Below are 21155 nucleotides of genomic sequence, written 5' to 3'. Positions count from 1 at the left end.
AAAAAACAAAAAAAAACATCAAGTGTCACAGAAGAAAGTCACATGGGTTTGAAACGACATGAGTTGAAATCATTTTTGAGTGAACTATCCCTTTAACTTCTTTATGGTGAATAGGAGGAATTTGCTCTAAAGGAAATGTAATATTTGATCATTTGATTCTCTTTCAAAACAAAATTGGTCAAGCAAAGCAAAGCAACTGGAAACTCTGCAATTGTGTTTTTTCTTCCTTTCTTCTCCCATCTCACTCTTGGCGGTCATTCAATTTTCAATATTTCGATTTCGAGCTGGTTGGTGACCTGTCTCAGTAAAGGGCAGTCTAGACACGACATCAGCACCTTCTTTCCAGGAGTTCGAGGGACCATCGACACTTTATATTTCACTGAGCCACCAGGTAATATCTGGCTGCAAGTGGAAGACATAAGAGACAAAACATTTTTGAGAATTTAGCCAAAGGTGCATTTAGTTTTGTACTGTATGTCTTCCCATTTCTGATCGCAACATAAACAGGATCTTTCACACAAAAAGATAATTATAAATAAAACAAGATATGGAAAATGTATATGGACATCTACAAAAATAAATAAATGTGTCTTTGTATATGTCTGGGCATGGTAATGGGTGTGTGGTGGAATAGTTGACATGACAGTTATTTATTCATTTGCATTTGCTATATTTCGTCCAGCCAGTGTGATATAAATATGAAGTTTACCTGTAATTTTTTATTTTGATTGGTATCAGACCAGGTCCATCAAGGCGGAGCTGAACATTTTGCAGAATGAAATTGTAAGGATTCTGGAAATCCACACTGATGGTGAGATCTTTGCCAACTTCTGGGGTTCCCGACATCTGTGGATGAATTATAATGTAGAGCACCAACAAATGTTTAGTGCTTTTACATAGCTCTTTATACATGTACACAGGTAAGTTTGGAAAACTTGTACAGTACCGATACTAAAATGTGATGTGAACACACTGCACTGATTGGTCAGACAGAATCGTCACTACCAGCGTCATTGTATTTGCGACCCACATCAAACCCGCTAGATTTAAATAGTCACTTTAGCCAGTAACAGCCACCGCTGTAGCACCTGTTTCAAAACTACTTGCTTGACTTGCTTGAAGAAAAAAGAAAGAAAGAAAACTTCGAAAAAAGAAATGGCGGAATCGTGGTCAGTGAATGAAGTGCAGACGTTCCTCTTGTTGGTTGCCGAGGAGCAGATAAACTATAACAGTCAGACTATAATCCCACCCACTTTGAAGCGGTACTAACTGCAGTGGAAAAGCAAACCGAGCTCAAGCGAACCGAGCCGTGCCGTGCTGAGCCGAGTCGTACCATGCAGTGGAAAAGCGAAGCAAGCCAAACCATGCCACGCCGAGCCGTACCAGCAGTGGAAAAGCGCCAATAGGTGAAGCAAAAAGAAGCAGTCAAGCAACAGGAGGTGACATTAACTGTACGTGTTTTGTATCCTTTTCTCATTTGATTTAAGTGAAGTTGTAGTTACTAAGAAACAGTGTTTGTTTACTGTGCTCACGAGCTGAAATCTTGTTGGTGAACTCTCGTTTGTTCGTGTTTAGTCATGAGGTAAACAGTTTTGCTAGTGAGGCGTGTCCAGCTGTATTCAATAACAACATTTCAGGTGAGTATAAAGCAAGTAGTATACCACTGCAGCAGACGCGGCAGCCCTTGTGTGTGAAGCCCTAAGAGTGTAAAGACCAGCGACCAGAAACTTACGCTCACTCTCACCCTCTCGCCTATCCTCTTTGGTCTCATCAACACTTCCTCCACCTGATCAGCTCTCAACACTAGATACTAACAGTGCAACTGATACTCTTTTCTCCACTTTAACATCCTGCTTGGACAACTTCTGCCCCCTTTCCTCCAGGCCAGCCCGCACCACACCCCCTCTGCCCCCCTGGTTATCTGATGTTCTCCACAAACATCATTCTAAACTCAGGGGTGCAGAGAGGAAGTGGTGCAAATCGAAAGATCCTACTGACCTTGGTCTTTATCAATCCCTCCTTCTCTTCCTTCTCTGCTAATATCTCTACTGCTAAAATGACTTACTATCACAACAAAATTAACAATTCTTCTGACTCTCGCATGCTTTTCAAAACCTTCTCCTCTCTTCTCAACCCTCCTCCTCCTTCTCCTTCATCAACCCTAACAGCTGACGATTTTGCCACATTTTTCATAAATAAAACAACTACCATCAGCAGCCAATTTACCAAACCACAAACTGACACGCACATCTTACCAGCAAACACACACATTCTACCCTCCTTCACTCTCCTTCTACACTCCACTTGATCCTATTCCCACTAATCTACTTCAAGCCATTTCTTCCTCAGTTGTACCCGCACTCACGCACATCATAAACACCTCTTTTCATACTGGTTCTTTTCCCACAGCATTTAAGCAGGCTCGGGTAACCCCACTGCTTAAGAAACCCACTCTAAATCCAGCACATCTGGAAAATAACTGACCGGGATCCCTTCTTCCATTCGTCGCGAAAACACTTGAATTAGTGGTTTTCAACCAGATCTCTTCCTTTCTTACACAAAACAACCTCCTGGACAACAACCAGTCTGGTTTCAAAAGCGGACACTCAACTGAGACTGCCCTGCTCTTGGTAATTGAAGGTCTAAAACTGGCAAGAGCAGCTTCCAAATCCTCAGTTCTCATCCTGCTGGATCTGTCTGCTGCCTTTGACACAGTTAACCACCAGATCCCCCTGTCAATCCTAAAAATGAAGGGCATCTCGGGAACCGCACTACAATGGTTCAAGTCTTACCTCTCAGGTTGGTCCTTCAGGGTGTCATGGAGGGGTGAGGTGAGGTGTCTAAAACCCAACATCTAGCTACTGGGGTGCCTCAGGGCTCAGTGCTTGGACCACTTCTCTTCTCCATCTACATGACATCACTAGGATCTGTGATTCAGAAACATGGCTTTTCCTATCACTGCTACGCTGATGACACACAACTCTACCTCTCATTCCAACCTGATGATCCGACTATGATCTCAGCCTGCTTGACAGACATTTCTGGCTGGATGAAAGACCACCACCAACTAAACCTTGTGAAGACAGAGTTGCGTGTGGTCCCGGCCAACCCAACACTACACCACAAGTTCTCCATTCAGCTAGGTTCGTCATCCATAACTCCATCAAGGTCAGCCAGGAACCTTGGAGTTGTGATTGATGATCAATTGAACTTTACAGACCACATTGCTAGAACTGCCCGGTCCTGCAGATTTGCCTTATACAACATTAGGAGGATCAGGCCCTTCTTATCAGAGCAGGCTACAAAACTCCTTGTCCAAGCACTTGTTCTTTCCAGACTGGACTATTGTAATGCTCTCCTGGCAGGTCTTCCAGCTTGCACTGTCAAACCCCTGCAACTGATCCAAAATGCTGTAGCTAGAGTGGTCTTTAACGAGCCAAAGAGAGCACACATCACTTTACTCCTCACAAAATTGCACTGGTTGCCAGATGTCGCTCGCATCAAATTCAAGTCACTGACTTTTGCCTACAGAACAACCACTGGGTCTGTTCCCTTTTACCTAAACTCATTACTTCAGACTTACGTGCCATCCAGAAACTTGTGCTCTGCAAGTGAACGCCATCATTTTTGTTAGTTTCTTTCTACCATTTTTTTGTCCTTTCAATGAAAGTCAATCAATCAATCAATAAATATAGGTTTGGGACAACACTGAGGGTGAGTAAATTATGACAGAATGCTCATTTTTGGGTTATCCCATTACGAAAATTGTACACATACATGAACTATTTCTAAATAAATCAATATAAAATTGTAATCATAATTTTAATCAAATTTGAAATCTGTATCAATACCAAGCCCTACACACAAGTTCCCTTAAGAATGGTTATTGAGGATATTTACCGTTATTGTGAGTTTAGGAGGCTGGAGAGTGATTACTTTCATCGTGGAGAGGGACATGTCGGTTTCCTCAATATGCCCGTACACCACAAAGAGCAGTTTTCCCTGTTCCACCAGGAATGGTGTATACTCCTTAGCATAGACATCTACCGTCAGGGACTCAGCTGTAAAGATATTATGATCACACTGTAGCCTAATCCATTAACAGTATTCCTAGACTTCCTTAGAGCTCAATCTCAAAGTAATGTGCGGTTTACTGAAACAGTTGTGACTCACTCTTCGAGGCTTCCACAGTTGCAGCTTTGTTTTCATGCATAAAGGTCTTGCTGACGACGCCCGTGTAAAACGCCACACAGCCGGTGATGGTAGCGTTGATGGTGCAGGTCTGGCTGGTCTGGTTGTTAATGTTCAGCGTTAGCTTGAAGTTATCGCCCATTTTGACGGTGTCGGTCTGGATCTCGATGGTCACACCTGCTTCAGTGAGTGGCAAATAATCCCTGGTAGGAATGCCGGAACGCTCTGCATTCTGCATGACCTCTCTCTCCTTGACGGTTTCTAGAGTCAGAAGGGTTGAAGGTAAATTGTTGGGATTTTCCACTGCTTCCCACAACATCAGTCAAACCACTATTGTTTGTTGCACATGTACATAGGGTGTTTGGCATCCTTATGGAAGTCTGTTGAATAATTAAATATCTGAAGGACTCTGCTGAGTCTCCTAAGTGACTCTAGAGAGCTTTTGAGTTATTGAAACCAGCTGTGTTGTTAAACTGTCAATCAAAGAATCCAGAAGGCAACACAATTTATTTGGACTGCCCTTGAATATCAAATTACCCAGGATAGATAAACATTCAAGGCTTTAGAGATGTTGTAGACCAAATGAGGTTGCGAACAAAAGGTCATTAACCCTCTGGGGTCTAAGGTGTTTTCTGGGCCCTGGAGGTGTTCTGACATGCGCTGACATTTGTGCTTATTTGTGACATTTTCATGGCTAAAGTCTGATTACACATTTAGCACAAACTCTGCTACAATAATATGTCAGCAGCATGTTTGTAGTTTTGAGATAATGACATTTATGCATGGTTTGTAAAAAAAACTTTTAAAAATGGTCACTGAAATAAGGTCATGAAACCCATACTGATTATTTCTTCACAAGAATTTTGAAAATTGTATCACGTAGCCTAGAATATTTGCTTCAAAACTATGTGAAAATCATCCTGCATACTCATTCAGATAAAACAATATATTGATTTAACCCTAAAACAGGCAACGTGTCTCACGAGATACACCGTTTTTATTGTCTTTTTTGGGACATAAGAACAATTTTTTCATCAAATTATTTTATCACTTATGACAGCCTGGTCTGTCTTGAGTATGCTGGTCACATGATTTGCTTCAAATTTCTTGTGATCAATTAGTCAGCCTGACCTAAATCCAACATGGCTGCCAGTGGTGCAGAACATTCAGATTTTGAGATAAGTAAATATATATTAAACTTACTTTTCTTCTGAGAAAAAAAAAAATACTGCTAACATTAATTGTGAACATTGTCTTAAGGTGCTGAAGGAGAAAATTAAGTAATATGTTGTTCATGTTGTTATTTAGCACGTTTTGAAATGTATACGTGTCTCCTGAGACACGTTGCCTGTTTAGGGTATAAAAAAGGGATTAAACTAGCTCTATTTAAAATGCACTATTCAAACTTAAATGACTGTAATTCAAGAAGGCTTTGGAATATAGACCTAATTATGTTCTTGTTTTAAAGAAATCACTCAGCAGATTATTGCTGAAGTGAAAGCACTTTAAAAAATGAAAGTATGAAAAATTTAAGGAAGTTTAAATCTTACATTAAATCAAATATACTGTACTTAATATTTATTCTTTTTTATAAAATATGTATTTTACAAAATATTTTTTACTATGAAATTACTATAAAATCAAAGCCATATATCTAACCAAGTTGTGTTCCAAATTTGAAGTTGATATCACAAAAATTGAAGTTCCCGTGAGATTTTGTTTAGGCATAATACCAAAAATAGCCACCGGGTAACTTACATTCCATTGAATTTAATTGTATGCATTCTACCATAACAAATTAATACAATTCTGTCCAAATATCACTGCTGTCACAAAATATGGAACCTTTCTGACAATATGTGTTTTGTCAAGATTAAAAAAGGTTTTGATCATAAATTATGAAACATGACGATGCCCAAAAGGGGAGGAGCCCATTAAAATAATTTAGAGTACCGTTTCTATGGTAACACAACGTCCAATTTCAAAACGGGTTTCACAGGCTGAATCTTGAGTTCGTAAGCTTTCGAATGATATATAATTTGTCAACATTAGATCAGGTGAAGTATGGGATATATAATTGTTTTAAACAGACAGTGGCAGTAACAGTTAACAGATTAATGACTTGGTCCTTTTTTTATACCCTAATCAGACAATGTATCTCAGGAGACACAATTCATGAAATCCAAAATATATAAAAAATTAAAAAAAATTCTTTTGGATATGTTTTACTTAAGTCCAGATGATATAAAAAATGAAATGAAATTATTTTTTGCTTAGCATTTTCCACTCTTGCCTGTTTAAGGGTTAAAATTTGTAAGACATGTTTTGTGTAAGAAAGCTCTATGCGAGGAGGGTGTGAATCATCATGAATATTGATGTGTTTCACACCTGAGAAAAACAAAGACCCTCCCATAATGGCCCTATCAGGTGCTATCAGGCCCTATCATTATGAGGAAACTTGCACAAAGAATGAGGAGTGATTTAAAAAAGAATGGCTTTTTGATTGTTTAGATTTATTTACAACAACATAATCCAAAGATGCACAACAAATGACAAAAAAGCACATTATTGAACACACTGATGTAAAGACAGAGACTTGAACAGTCACACACCTTTGTGACATTCCTGAAACAGTACATACCTGTCATTTCCAATGTGTTTTATTTTTTACTTTACCATGTTCATGTACAGAGACTAGTGTGAATTTTGAAGTCAGCAGGACTCATCAGTGGCCTTTGGTCCCTGTAAAAAAAAGAAAATAAACAAACAGCTGTGAACATGCTGATATCAAGAGAAACTATAGGGCTGCACGATTTTGGGAATACATTTTGGATTTCTCTGGTTAAAATTGCGATTTAAAATTTATATATAAATAATGAACACCAGGTTTGTTGTGGGCACATATAGGCTACGTGTAGTGCTGCATAAATAATAACAATAGCCTATAGCAGGCGGCCTATAAATCGTTAAAAAGGAACACTTCAGTAACACTTCAGTAGAGAAAAATATATGGATTATCATATGTTACTTCAAATGTTTCCATTCGTTATGACATTATGAATTGAGATTGGAGTAAAAACATGAAGCCTAATGTTTGGCACGTTTTGCTTTTCAAACGCACAGCACGAGTGACTCAAGCTCACAGCGCGTCCAGAGAACATTTACTGAAGCGATCGAGCCGCTCCAAACTATGAAACATTATTGTTACCATATTATACATATCCACGTTTGAGCAGATATCCACAAACACAGTATTTAACAGTAAACACGGGTCTAAATATTATAATATTCACCATATTAGAGTAAACACTCATACTAGCCTACTTTTATCATGCTGTGTTTTATTATCGAAAACATCCTTGTGTTGTACATGTAAATAAATTTAGCATTGCAAGGTTGACTACCTGCCTAGTTCACATTTCAACATGTTTCTGTCTATATATAGATACATGTACGACATTAGGCTTCATGTTTTTACTCCAATCTCATTTCATAAAGTACATTTTAGTCTGGCACCAGTTTAACTAGTAGCTACAATGTAAAATAACAATAACATGCTTACTGTCTTACCTTAAAAATCTTCTCATCTTCAAATCGCGTTCTTCTAATTCTTCTGAGGTAAATCCAAGGAATACAGCACAGCACAGCACAAACACAGTCTTCCAAACTCAATGAAAAGCAGAGGAGTACGTTACTGGAGTCTCTGAGTCTATGTTTTTGAGGTGATGGGGCGTTTACAGTTCTGCGTTCCTTCACGTGGACGATTTGCATGTCAATCGCACGTTGCGTGCGTGGGTGTGGTCACATTAGAGTTAATGAGGAAACTGTACATGTTGTTTCTTTCATACGGATTACTCAAACAGAGAATATTTGTTTTTGATATAATTTGCATAATTTAGAAATAGAGACTCCAAACTTTGTAAAGATATAAGTCTCAAGTCTATGTGACAAACATTCGCTGAGTTACAGTTCATTTTCTGTCGCGTTTCAGAATGAACTTCACATTGAGAGAGGCGGCAGAACGCGTATCATGTTTATTTTCTTTATTTTACGACAACACATCATGAGTTTATTTTATTATGAGTGTACACAAATGAAAGAAGACATTTAACAGTTTTGAATGATGTATAACATTTAACACACTAATGATGTATATGTAAGCGAAAGAAAAGCGAGACATAAAGCGAGCTGGTCACGCCGGCGTGACCGCCGACCACAGAGGGTTAAACCCACCAAATTAGTAAACCAAGGCCCTTGAATTGAATTCTACGTGTCAAACTTAGCAAGGTAAAAGGTTCTTTCTAATCACTTCCTAGTGACTTAAGCCGTGTTTCCACCGAAGGAACTTTCCCCAGGAACTAGGGACTTTGGGGTGGTACTCGGTGTGTTTCCACCGCAGGGACTAGGGTCTAAATGAAGTTCCTGGTAAAATTTCCCCCTCAGAAAGTCCCTGCTTGTGAGGTAGTACTTTTTCAAAGTTCAGGAACTTTCGGGGGTGGGACTTGGGCTCTGAACATGCTGATTGGTTGAGTCAAGGCAGCATTTTGATTGGTTGACTCCACGCAGCATTTTATTTCAATCACCATTTTTTTTTTATCTGTTGCGGTGCGTGCAGTAAGAGTTGTTTGCTATTCGAATCAACAATTGAGTTTAAATATACGACCGAAGGACCGACGACGAGGTTCAGGCTTTATTAAGCTTATATGCGGAGGACGAAATCCAGCAGGAACTGGAAAATTGCTCGCAGTCCTACGTCACCGGACTAATTTGCCTAATCTTCATGGTAGTTTAGACCGCGATGGAAACGCAGACAGCAACAGGTCTGGTGGGGAAAAAAGGCCCTGTGACAAATTGTTACGGGTAATTTCAGTGGAAATGCGGCTTAATACAATGGTAAACTGTAAAATTAATTTTTCTCAGGAAACCCCTGTATGCTAGCGTGACATCCCATAGTTCACATGCGTAGTGTCATTCATATCAGAAACAGAATCGCATTGCTACATTGAATGCAGCTTTCCTGATCTAGTCACATCGCTTTTTGATTCTGTAGACTGATGTGAAATGAAACTTACTTTCTGGATATTTATAGGTAGAAGTGATGTCCTCATAGTCGCTACTGTCTGGCTTTTTTGTCACAACGAGCTTCCCAACATAAGTGGTGTCCACTTGAAGAATCTTCGTTTCTCCCTCCTTATTAGACTGATGGTATACCACATCACTGTTTAGCTGAAGAGAGGAGAAATTATTTTGGTGACACTTTACTTGAAGGGGTGTGCATAAGACTGACATGACACCTTCATAATCATGACATGACACTTGTCATGAATATGAAGGAGGTTTTATGCATGTTTATGACAACTGTCATTAAGTGTAATTCGCTCAATTATGACATTTTTAATGCGAATATGACATTGTTTGAGATGTCTTTGTTATGACAACTTGACATAAACCACTGTGGTGGAGGTCAAGAAAAATATTCATGACACAGTTATAATGGCCTCATGACAGCCTATGTCAAAACCAACCACATGACAGTTGGTTGGCATTGTTTGGCATTGTGGATGGTTTTGACATAGGCTGTCATAAGGCCATTATAACTGTGTCATGAATATTTTTCTTGACCTCAACTACAGTGGTACAAATTGAATTTGTCATTAAAATGTCATAATGTCCTCATGACAGCCAATGTCAAAACCAACTACCTGACAGTTTAATGTAATGTTAACACATAAAGCTAAGTGGTTTGTTAAGTTTGATAATTAATCTGCTATGTCATGTTTATGACAGGTTGTGTTGTCTTAGTAATGTCAAGTTGTCATGACAAAGACACGGCAGGTTATGATGTATTGGTTTATGTCAAGTTGTCATAACAAAGACATCTCAAACAATGTCATATTTGCATTAAAATTGTCATAATTGAGCGAATGACACTTAATGACAGTTGTCATAAACATGCATAAACCCTCCTTCATATTCATGACATGTGTCATGTCATGATTATGAAGGTGTCATGTCAATCTTATGCACACCCCTTCAAGTAAAGTGTTACCATTATTTTTTTATTGTCCATTTGCGTGTACAGTAGCTAAGATTTTAATGTCTTGTAAATTGAATCTAAAGGTATAAACATCAACAAGAATTGGCATTAGGGGTGTGCCCGAAGCTGAATACTATGTTCGGAAAGGAAATGACGTGTTCTAAAATATGAAATGGTAGGAAAAATTATATTTCAACGTTTTAGTGTTCTCTCTGAATTATATATTTGTGTAATTATATTGTATATAATTTGGGGGTATCTGGGAGCCGCCAACAAGAATATATGAGGTATTAAAATCGCTTTTGAATGCACACGCTTTTTACTTTTGCTTTCTAATTTGAGATCATGCGTACTGTGTATAGGGAGAGGCGGTACTGACCACACATTTTACAAGATAAGTTCTGTTGTGCACCAAATCCTCCGACAACGTCCTGTCAGTCATCTCTTCTTACAATCTTCACATGATAAGTGAATTCTAATGTAATGTAATGTAACCGACTTCCACAGTAAGTCTAACCATGTCCCTTTAGGGGCTCCATAGAATACGCTATTCATTTTACGTGTCTTTCCGAATTTGGATTTAGGCTTCAGGCACATCCCTAAATTACATCTTTCTTACCTCTGCAAAGACAAACTTTGCATCGAACGGATAGCTGAGCTCTCCCTCTTTGACAGCATTGACAGACGTTGGGCCACATCGATAAAGGCCTGAATAAGAGAAGAAAAATAACTTGTATATAACTTAAGGTATATTTATGATGTGCCATAAGTCATGGCAAGAATCATACCATCACTGGTCTCCTGAGGGGTGGAGTCGATCACCTGCCAGCCAGAGAATTTTTCCGGCAGATCAGGTCTCTTCATGTACACCTCCGTCCAGCAGTGGTAGTTCCTTTAAGAAAAACTCAACTGTATTACTAATCAACCTGTCAGTTATATAACAGTGGCTTTATAGTACAGTACATTAACTCAACACGAAAAAATCATGCAATGTCTGAGATAAAACTGTGAAATTATATTAACCAAGGCACCCATTTTTCAAGTATAGGAGTTAGGACCACTTAAATGTAACACTTATTTGTGTATCTCACCAGACTGAATCTTTTGTTCGGCTTCGGTCCACTTTCCCGTCTTCGTCCAGCACAATGTCTGTCTTCAGGTTTCCCGTGTTGTCGTGAGCAGAGCAGAAGTTGGTGATGACCCGTGCAGGGATCCCGAGACAGCGCACAACTGGGTGGAAGGTTGAACAGATGTTGGAAAATATGAGGTAAAATCAAGCGGCAACCAGAGCCGGACAGTAACGGAGTACATTTACTTGAGTACAGTACTTAAGTACAATTTTGAGGGATCTGTACTTTACTCGAGTATCATTTTTGGGGAGTACTCATGACTTTACTCAAGTACATTTGAGAGGCAAATATTGTACTCTTTACTCCAATACATTTCTATCCATAAACGTGAGTACCCGAGTAAAAAAAAAAAAGAAAATCTCGGAAACCCTCAATTTGTTGTTTCCCTCTCAAACGTGATTGGATTGTGCAGGCGCCACTGATTGGGACAGCCTATCAGCAATCACTTTCAGCTTTCTGCCAAAGTCAACTCCATGGTCAGATTTGATATTACACATTAATGTAAGCCAAGCATTTGGTTTGATGTTCTTGAGTATGTGGTGTGTTTAACACAGTCAGGTTCAAATGTGGCAGTGGCGTAGCCACGAGGGATTTCTGATTTCTTAAAAAAAAAACTTTAGGAGGCAAAATATTTTACTGATTGTGTGAATTACACTGCGCAAACCAAAGTAGGCTACTACCCAGCGAATGAAGAAGGGTTGGCACTCAGTCTCCTTTATTTTTCGGGTTTGCATTTATGAGGAAAAAACAATGTTATGGATGTGTTCTCCGTTACGGACGTGAGCGCTCTGAAAGCGGCATTAAAAATGCTTTAAAACTTTCACAGAGACCTCAAACAGAAAACACAAAACCTTTCTTTAACCTGAATTTCGTTTTGCATTAATTGTATCTTAATTTTAATCAATGTTTCATCAACCAATTGCCTGGGTTTAATAAATAAGAAGTAAATAGCAGACGATAGATAAGAAACGGAGGCGCCGGCACGTGAACTGGATCTCGTCTCATAAATGAACCGAAACTCAGTGTATAAGGTAGCCTCTACTTGCCTCTCACAGACATGTCTACTTTTAAACAGAAAAATTCAAAACGAAAGAAAACAGACTACAGACTGTTCTCTGCTTATGTAATCCGTATGAAATGTGCATTTCTCTCTGGCGCGTTCACTACGGAAGATCGCGAGTCAGCATCGTCAACTTCATCTAGCCGACACTGACAAAGAAAACACTTGTTTATTAACAAGTGTTTATTAATAAACAATTAAAATATCTCCTTGCTATATTTTACATATTCATAATCATTCCTTTTGCCGGTTCTTTGTGACAGCTTTTAGGTGCTTTATTGGCAGCGCCACCCTTACATGTGGTGTGTGTGTGTGTGTGTTGTCCCCGCATTTAAAGATGGGACCCCCCAAAATTTTAATTAAATTAAATAAAGCAACATGGTAAAAAGATGAAAATGACTTGATTTTACTTTCAATTCCTTTTACATTCTCCAAGGTATTAACATTAACATTTTTCATAACTCCATGTAGGACGTTTCTGTGCATAAATGTAAGCACTGTGGCAGTAGATTAGTAATGCAATATTTAGAAAATTTACTCTTGTACTCTTGTTACTCAAGTACTTTTAAAAACAAGTACTTTAGTACTTTTACTTAAGTAGACATCTGAATGCAGTACTTTTACTTGTACTTGAGTAAAATTTAGCAAGGGGTATCTGTACTTTTACTCAAGTAACAAAGCTCTGTACTCTGTCCGCCTCTGGCGGCAACCTTCCGGTCTCTCTCTTAAATCCAACACGAAAGTGACTTAAACTGCAATTCATCGACTGGCCTCTAGAGACAGGCTCCAAAAGAGAGTCAATCCCATATTAATTTAACACCCCATGTTAATATGTCCAACTTTACAGCAGAAAAAAAATTTTTTACAGCCTGGTACAAAAAGTGTTTTTTGTCTAAATAGCAAATTTTGCCCTTCATGACAACTGTGAGGGGGGTGAATTTTTTTATAACTCATCTGTTTAAATTATATTAAGCCTTTATATTAAGCCTTAAAGTTCTGAATAATTAAGGGCGTTGCCACTTGAGTGACAGGTGGATTGCCACTGCTGTCACTACTAGCCGTTTGTCTGCTGTCTGTTAGCGTCACGTCACCTCAGCTAATCCGCCTCTTTCCCCATTTTCGATTATCCGGGAGTGACGCGCGGTGACGCCCTGCCAAGATGGCTCCGCCCACTTTGGGCTTAAAAAATGCTCTTCAGAAACCTACGGGTGATGTCATGGACACTACGTCCATATTTTTTTTACAGTTTATGAGTAAAATGTGTTGTTAAATGTCACAAGCCTAAAAGTACTTCATTCTGAAAATGTTTTAAACTATCATGAAGAAAAAGTTCTCAAACGGACGCCCCAAAGAACGCGCTGTGGCCATACTCACGAGTGTTCAGCACGCCGGCAAACACCCAACACTGAGCGAAGCACACAGGCTCACCACCCTCTTTGGCATATTTGAGCAGGATTTCAGGACTTCCGGTCCAGGCAGTCGGTGCTGTGCCTTCGGAGTAATCGCCACTCCAGTTGCCAACCAGGACACCATCATCGTCCTGGCAGTTCATCTGAAAATATATACCACCAAAATACTTAAATAAGACAACATGTATTATATGTATGTGTATTTGTATAAAATGGAATTCTCCATACTTTGATTACTAATATCAAATCATACCAGAGCTGATGCTTGCCGAACGATTTCAAGGGCACTTCCACGGAAAACTAGTGGTACTTTCCCAGCATCCAGAACCAAAAGACAGGCATCCAGAACCCCTTGTTCAAACTACAGGAAAATACATTAGAAGTTAATTCATGGGTGTCAAATCCTGGCCCTGGAGGCAAAAAATAATGTAATGCTGTGGAGGAGACCAGAAGATGTTTTTTTAATGGGTGTCAATGGAGGAGAGGCTTCACGTTTAACGTGAATATTTTGTCAACTTATCATTTAATGAATGGACAGTCCATCATCGGCTAATCTTCAGTATGTTTGCTATTAACATTTTAATTGGACTGATCTATTTTTAGAGTTTACACCGAATAAATGCTGTTTTATAAGAGAAGTCACGGACAATTCCACTGTAGGTCGGATTCAGTTTACTTATCATTCATTTCTATGGGATCCGCAAATAGTGATTGACTAATGCACAACTCTGGACGAAATTCAATGACTGGCTGTAATGTGATTGGTTATCAAGGCACACGTGATCCAAGTTAGCCGTCATGGTTTCTCCAATGGTAGAGCCACGGACCCTCGTATCTCCCAATATTTAGACCATGGCTGAATCCAAATTGCCCCCTAAACCCTTAATCACAATTCCCTACGTTAGACCACTAATACGGTTCACTTGAAGGAGTGAATAAAAACGAGTGAGTGAACTCGGACAGCCATTGAGTGTACATCGGCGATTTTGGATTCAGCCCATCATTGGTTTAGCTTCAACACTAATCAAACACACCTGGATTAGCTAATCAAGTTTTGGGGCTGTTGATGGTCTTGATTTACTCCATCCGAAAACTAAGGCAGCACACTTGTTGCCTCGCTGCCTTATAAGCAATGACTCTGCAGGCAGCGTAACAGTTTAATGATCTACAGCAAAATAGAGTAAGCTTTGGTGAGAGCTAAACAAATATTTAATCACTACAGTAGTAATTTCTCACTGGACATGACATCAGAAGTTGAAAACGCTGGTCAAAAACGTACATTTTGAAAACATACGTTTTCAAAAACTTACACACAAATTGACCAGCATCTGCAACCTTTCAGATGCCATCTGTATTTTTTAGATCACGTTTCACAAAATGGAAAGCACAGGATTGTGGGATATCAAAGGTAGTGAAGGATACATCAATGCTGCCTTCTAAAATCTATCAGATGAAGGCATCTCAGGAGAGAGGAAGTGAAGCTAACATTGGATACGGTCGTGCCTTGATGCCTTCCTTGTTTTTTTTTGTTTGTTTTTTTTTACTACATTTACACACATTCAAGTGTTGAAAGAATAAAGCTTAGAATAAAATGTTTTTTTTTGTTGTTGTTGTTTAAAAGCAGAGGCTCTGTTTTTTCGTTTGAAGTATTCAATGTTGACATATTCATACAAAAAAAATATTTGGTAACACTTTATAATAACTACACGGTAATAATCATTAGTTAAGCATGAGTAAACAGTTAATTCATCATTCATAAAGCATTAATAGACATTAATAAGCAGTTTATAAATACAGCTATAAATGCTTACTTCTTGATTTACAAGCATATCTATAATTTATTTAATAATTGTATTTTCATCCTTTATTAATGATCAATTTATTATTTCTAAATGATTAATTGCATTTTTTATAAACCAGTTATTTGAGAGTTTTCAGTGGTTCATAAGATTACTTAGAACCTGTAAGTAAATGATTAATAAACTATTTAAATGTACATTCATACATCTTATTATTCAGACATATAGTGATGGTTACTTAGTGTGTTAATAAATGCTTTATTAACATGTATTTAAGCTGTAATTCAGGGTTAATTCGGGTAGTTATAAAGCATTTAGTAGTGGTCAGTTAACTATGTTTGTGAGCTCATCTAAAGTGAGGACTATTCATGCCTTGTAAAGCATTTATAAAGGAGATTTAAAGGCTGTTTAATATTTCTATGTTCTGTATCACTGTGTTGTGTTTGTTACATTTTACTGTTTAGAAGAAAACTGAGTCTTTAAATCTTCTTTATAAATGCTTTACAAGGCATGAATAGTCCTCACTTTAGATTAGCTCACAAAATAGTTAACTGACCACTACTAAATGCTTTATAACTACCTGTATTTACTACATTTACTTACACTTTCTAAGTGATCTTATGAATAACTGACAACTCTTAAATAACTGGTTTATAAATAATGCTATACTTCATTTAGAAATTATTAATTGATCATTAACAAAGTATGAAAATACAATTATTAAACTCATTATAGATTTGCTTATAAATCAAGAAAAAAAGTGTTTATAGCTGTATTTATAAACTGCTTATTAATGTCTATTAATGCTTTATAAATGATGAATTAACTGTTTACTCATGCTTAACAAATGATTAATAGCATGCAGTTATTATAAAGTGTTACCAAATATGTTTCGGTCCATGAAAGATTTGTGAATATGATTAAAAATTCTGGCACTGACTGGCAACTTAAACACAATACTCTTGCAGGGAAAGAGTTTAGTGATGGAATATTATTTCGGGGCGGCGTTACTTTGGATTACTGCCAACCTGTCCAAAGTTCCATGAACGGTTGGTAATGTTGTTGAATTCTCCATTGTAGATGATCCCCACATCATTCATCACATACTCCTGTCTGTCTTCGTCTTTGTCCATGTACACGTGATCCGCTGGGAAGAAAAACATACAATATACATGATGCGTCATAAGCTTTTGTTTATGACCTTTGTTTATGTCAGTGCTCAAAATATTAAAGTTTGTTCCCAGTTTATTAAACGGATGGTTCCGGTCCTTGTGCCTTATTTATAAAACGTGTGTGCGCTAAAATCCACGCTAACGTCCATATTTACAAAAACTGTTTTTTTACATGGTGAAGTGCGAAGTTCCACATCTGGGTCTGAGCAAACATACGCACTTTTCTTTGTGCCAGAGAGTATTTGGAAATCAAGTAAAGTAAGTTCTCAAGTAAAGGATTTGGATGTTGACTGGTGCTATTTATGACATTAATTAGGCGCCGTTTACAAGGCGGAGTTCTCTGAATTCCTTCTCTGAATTACACGTATAAACAGTTCAGAAATGGTTGTAAGATCAAATGTAGGACAGTTTTCTATACAACATTTTATTAATGGGGCCTCTTGATTCCTATTGGTTGAGCCACGTTCGAAGCCTACTCTACAAACATAGACATGTGACCTTATTACACATCAACATTTAAATATATTTTTATGGACTATCCATTTTATAAAAGCAACAAGTCCTGTGTAGCCATGGTTTACAGTGAATTTAGAACCGCTAATGGGGTTTTTTAAATTCACTGTAAACCATGGCTTCGCAGGGCTTATTGCTTTAAGCGTAACTATTTTACTCACCAGGGTCCCAAGGATTGAACAGCACATAGACATCGGTGTCAGTGTTCCTCTCAGTGCGCTGTTTTCCCAAATCACTCACAACTACAACAAAGATTCGAAACCGGCCAATGATGCAGCTGGCGTCTGGTGTAATGCCCACGGTCACATAATTGCCTTGTGTTTCCACCACACGACTCTTCCAGCGCACTTCAGGTTTCTCTTTACCAATGGGCAAAATAATGTAGGTGCCCCTGTTTTCATCAGGTGAACTGCCTGTGAAATGAGCAGAACAGCAGACATGACCTGTGTTAGACTATGGGGATATTTCATGCACTAATGTAATGTACTGCTTCTTCATTACAGATGTACTTAATCATTTATTTAGTTTTAAATAAATCTAGATTTATTTATTTAGATTTATTACTGGATGCAGAATCTCACCAATCAGAAACTCCAACTCCAAATTGTACTGCTGTTCATTTAAGTCCCGGTTAAATTGGATGATGATGGTGAACTCTTTATTCCTGCGCACGATGAGGTTGGAGCTCACGTACTTGTGAGTGTTGTGGTCTTTTTTGTTCTCCGTCACACGCATGTCAACGCTCAATACTGAGAGACTTGCAGCTTGTGTTTCTAGAAGAAGAAAAAAAGACTTGCTGAAAGACTGTGGTCAATTATTTTGGTATGTTTAAATGCAAACACGTGTAAGACTTTACCTTCATCCGGGGGTCCCCTTGGCCTCAAAACATCAAATGCCACAAACTCAGGTGGATTATACTCCTCTAAATTTGATTTGGCAAAGGGAATACGGCCGCTTACCGAGGGCCAAGTGAGGCTGGGTTGTAGTAACATGATGTACACAAGATGCCTTGATGTTTGTCTGGAGGACAGATCATTTTAATGTTAGAAATATTCTGACGACATTATAGACTGCCCATTTGGTAAACATATTAGGTATATTTCAGGTGAGGCATGGCAAGAGGAAAGCACGACTAAAACACAACCAAACTTTTGTATTAATGCTAAAGAGTTTAGTCATTAAAAGCGTTGAACTCACGGTGTGTGTAGAAGAGTAGATGTTCTGCTGAGGGTGAGGAGGCTCCAGGCTGATGTGCTCATGAGGAGCTTCATGCTGATTAATAAAGGCTCAGGACTTCCTCTTCCACTGGAGAAAAACACATCCATGGAACCAGAGCGTCCGAAGTTAAGATGATCCCAAGATCAGGTCAGTCCGACCTACAACTCTGTGACCTTGCTTCTGATTCTTGATGACAGCAGCATATTCCAGACTGTCAATAACATGTAGATGAGATTATAATACTAATGTATTATAGCAATTCCTACAATATTTAATTATGAGAAGTAAAGTTAAGAAGTGAGCCGTAAACATATTTAAGGTCTTTTGAAGATTTCTCTAAAGCGTTAATGATAAGATATACGCACAATATGTTGAAATGAGGTGTTTGAATTGAGAATAAAGTAAAATAATATAATGTGATTGGCAGAAATCAATCATCAACAGTTCACAGAAATCATTGACATCTCTCAATTAAACAAATGATAGTGACATTCATTCACAAATCATTAAGAGTGTAAATACAAATTAATCCATATGACCTTTGTATTTTTGAGGCGGCAGTGGCTCAGTGGTTCATGTAGGTTGTCTACAAACCCGAAGGTTGGTCATTCAATCCCCGGTTCCACCTGACCAAGTGTCGAGGTGTCCATGAGCAAGTCACCGAACGCCAGCTGCCCCCGAAGAGCTGGATGGCGCCTTGCATGGCTGACACCGCCGTCGGTGTGTGAGTGAATGGGTGAATGTGAGGCAATATGTAAAGTGCTTTGGTGGCCATTGGGTCTGTGAAAGTGCTATAAAAAATGCATTACATTTACCATTTTAAACCAAATAATGCTTCACAAATACAGCAATTCCTTCATCAGACAACAAGTGTTGCTCAAGAATTATGAGCTTTATCACACCAGTCTAAAAGCTTGCAAGATCTTAAAGTCCCCTTGTAGTCAATTTTATCCCCTAAAACTCATCTTTGATCACCAAAATGACATATGGGACCATATTACCACAAAACCAGTCACATGTCGCATGGGTATATTTGTGGAAATAGCCAACAATACATTGTATGTGTCACACTTTGGCTGATGAAGCAGACAGACGAAGCTTGATTCCAAAAATATAACAAAGCTTTAATGTACACAGGCAGGTGAACAGGAAGCAACAGCGTGTAATACATAGACACGAACAATAACCGTCAAGGGACTGAACGGGGAGAATATATACACAGGGTAAACAAGGGAACTAACTAGACACAGGTGGATGACGGTTAACTAATAAGGGACTAACAAGAACAGGTGCAGACAAGACAGAACATAATTGTGACATTACACCCCCCTCTGAAAGGCGCGTCCTCGCGCCGTGATGATAACAGAAGTTCAAAAAACAGAAAAAAGGGTGGAGGTTTTGGTGGAGGGCGTGGACCTGGGGACGGACTCTACCCTGGGGGCGTCGGCCACGGGAACCGGTGGAACCCAGCGGCTGACGGACCATGGCGACACTGTACACCCGGAAGACGAGAGCTGAGCCGCTGACCTGCGGGACTGAGGCGGTGACGTGAGGACGGATGACTGAGGTGACGATGTGGTGAGGGAGGCCGGCGGGGAGGTCAGAGGAAGAGAGGAGTCCAGGGGTGCCGAAGGGGTGCAGAGTGAGGGCGCAGCCCGAATCCCGGAAGCGCGTAGCTGATGCTGGGCGTCGACCACTGAAGGCCGACCTGGAGTGTCTAGCAAGCCCAGCGGAGCTTCCGGGCAGACGGACTGCGGAGGTGATGAAGCAGTGGTGGGTCGAGATGAGGGCGACGGGCTGACAGGACGAGGTGGTGGTGTAGGCCTGAAGGCCCGAGCTGTAGCCGGGGACTCGGCCTCTAGCCGAGCTGGTGGCAGGGGAGCCTGAGGCGTGGAGGATGACCTCCACGGAGCAAGCGGCGATGGCAGAGCCGAGGAGCTACACGACACCAGTGGTGCCGACTGATCCAGGGGGCTGGCCTGGACCAGCGATGGAGACGGGACAAGGACAACAGGCAGGGATACGGACAAAAGACTCCTGGATGGGACCTGCGAAGATGATGATGATGTGAGGGTGGGGACTTGGGTGGGAATAGGATCCGCGGACCACAGGTCTATCAGGTCATAGTTCGCTCCTGGCTCTTCGATGGACTGACCCGCCTGTGTCAACTCCAGGGCTGGTTCAGGAACGACCTTGGTGGGCGCCTCGGGCTCGCTGGCTGTGAGGGAGAGGTCACCATTCCGGATCATCCAGGCCAGGTAACCCAGATTGGGCCTGCTCTCTTGGCAGAGGAGAAGCTGCAGCGTGGGTGAGTCCATCAAGTTCATCTTTGTTTGGTCGGTTATTCTGTCACACTTTGGCTGATGAAGCAAACAGACGAAGCTTGATTCCAAAAATATAACAAAACTTTAATGTACACAGGAAGGTAAACAGGACGCAACAGCGTGTATTGTAATACATAGACATGAACAATATCTGACAAGGGACTGAACTGAACAGGGAGAATATATACACAGGGTAAACAAGGGAAGTAACTAGACACAGGTGGATGAAGGTTAACTAATAAGGGACTAACAAGAACAGATACAGACATGACACAGTATGGGTCAAAATTATTGATTTTTCT

General features: G+C 39.6%; 1 protein-coding gene across 1 annotated transcript; it reads right to left on the bottom strand.

The window, feature by feature from the left end:
- Nucleotides 1–241: 241 nt before the first annotated feature.
- Nucleotides 242–20856, bottom strand: LOC130072102 (coagulation factor XIII A chain-like). Its single transcript, XM_056237047.1, has 14 exons — nt 19963–20856; nt 17893–18115; nt 17473–17724; nt 16655–16773; nt 14081–14188; nt 13793–13970; nt 11320–11458; nt 11017–11120; nt 10848–10936; nt 9264–9417; nt 4174–4452; nt 3901–4061; nt 710–846; nt 242–402 (listed from the first exon to the last, which is right to left on the bottom strand). Exons 1-14 carry the CDS (start codon nt 20854–20856, stop codon nt 255–257), a joined length of 2985 nt encoding a protein of 994 aa, XP_056093022.1. The 3' UTR covers nt 242–254.
- Between the last annotated feature and the right edge of the window lie 299 nt (nt 20857–21155).

Source organism: Rhinichthys klamathensis, unplaced genomic scaffold (genome assembly GCF_029890125.1).
Source record: "Rhinichthys klamathensis goyatoka isolate OS25496 unplaced genomic scaffold, OSU_Roscu_1.1 h1tg000476l_1, whole genome shotgun sequence".
Lineage (NCBI taxonomy): Eukaryota > Metazoa > Chordata > Actinopteri > Cypriniformes > Leuciscidae > Rhinichthys > Rhinichthys klamathensis.
Note: the sequence above shows the minus strand (reverse complement) of the source record. Positions and strands in the feature narration are given on the sequence as shown.

Bases quoted from the DNA above. Each gene is read 5' to 3' on its own strand.
- LOC130072102 (XM_056237047.1), bottom strand. From the start codon at position 20,856: ATGAACTTGATGGACTCACCCACGCTGCAGCTTCTCCTCTGCCAAGAG. The intron at 11,459-13,792 runs GTGAGTATGGCC...CCTTCCACCCAG, and splicing joins TGCCGGCGTGCTGAACACTC to TTGTGCGCTGTCTCGGGATC. The intron at 4,062-4,173 runs GTGAGTCACAAC...ATATCTTTACAG, and splicing joins AACTGTGGAAGCCTCGAAGA to CTGAGTCCCTGACGGTAGAT.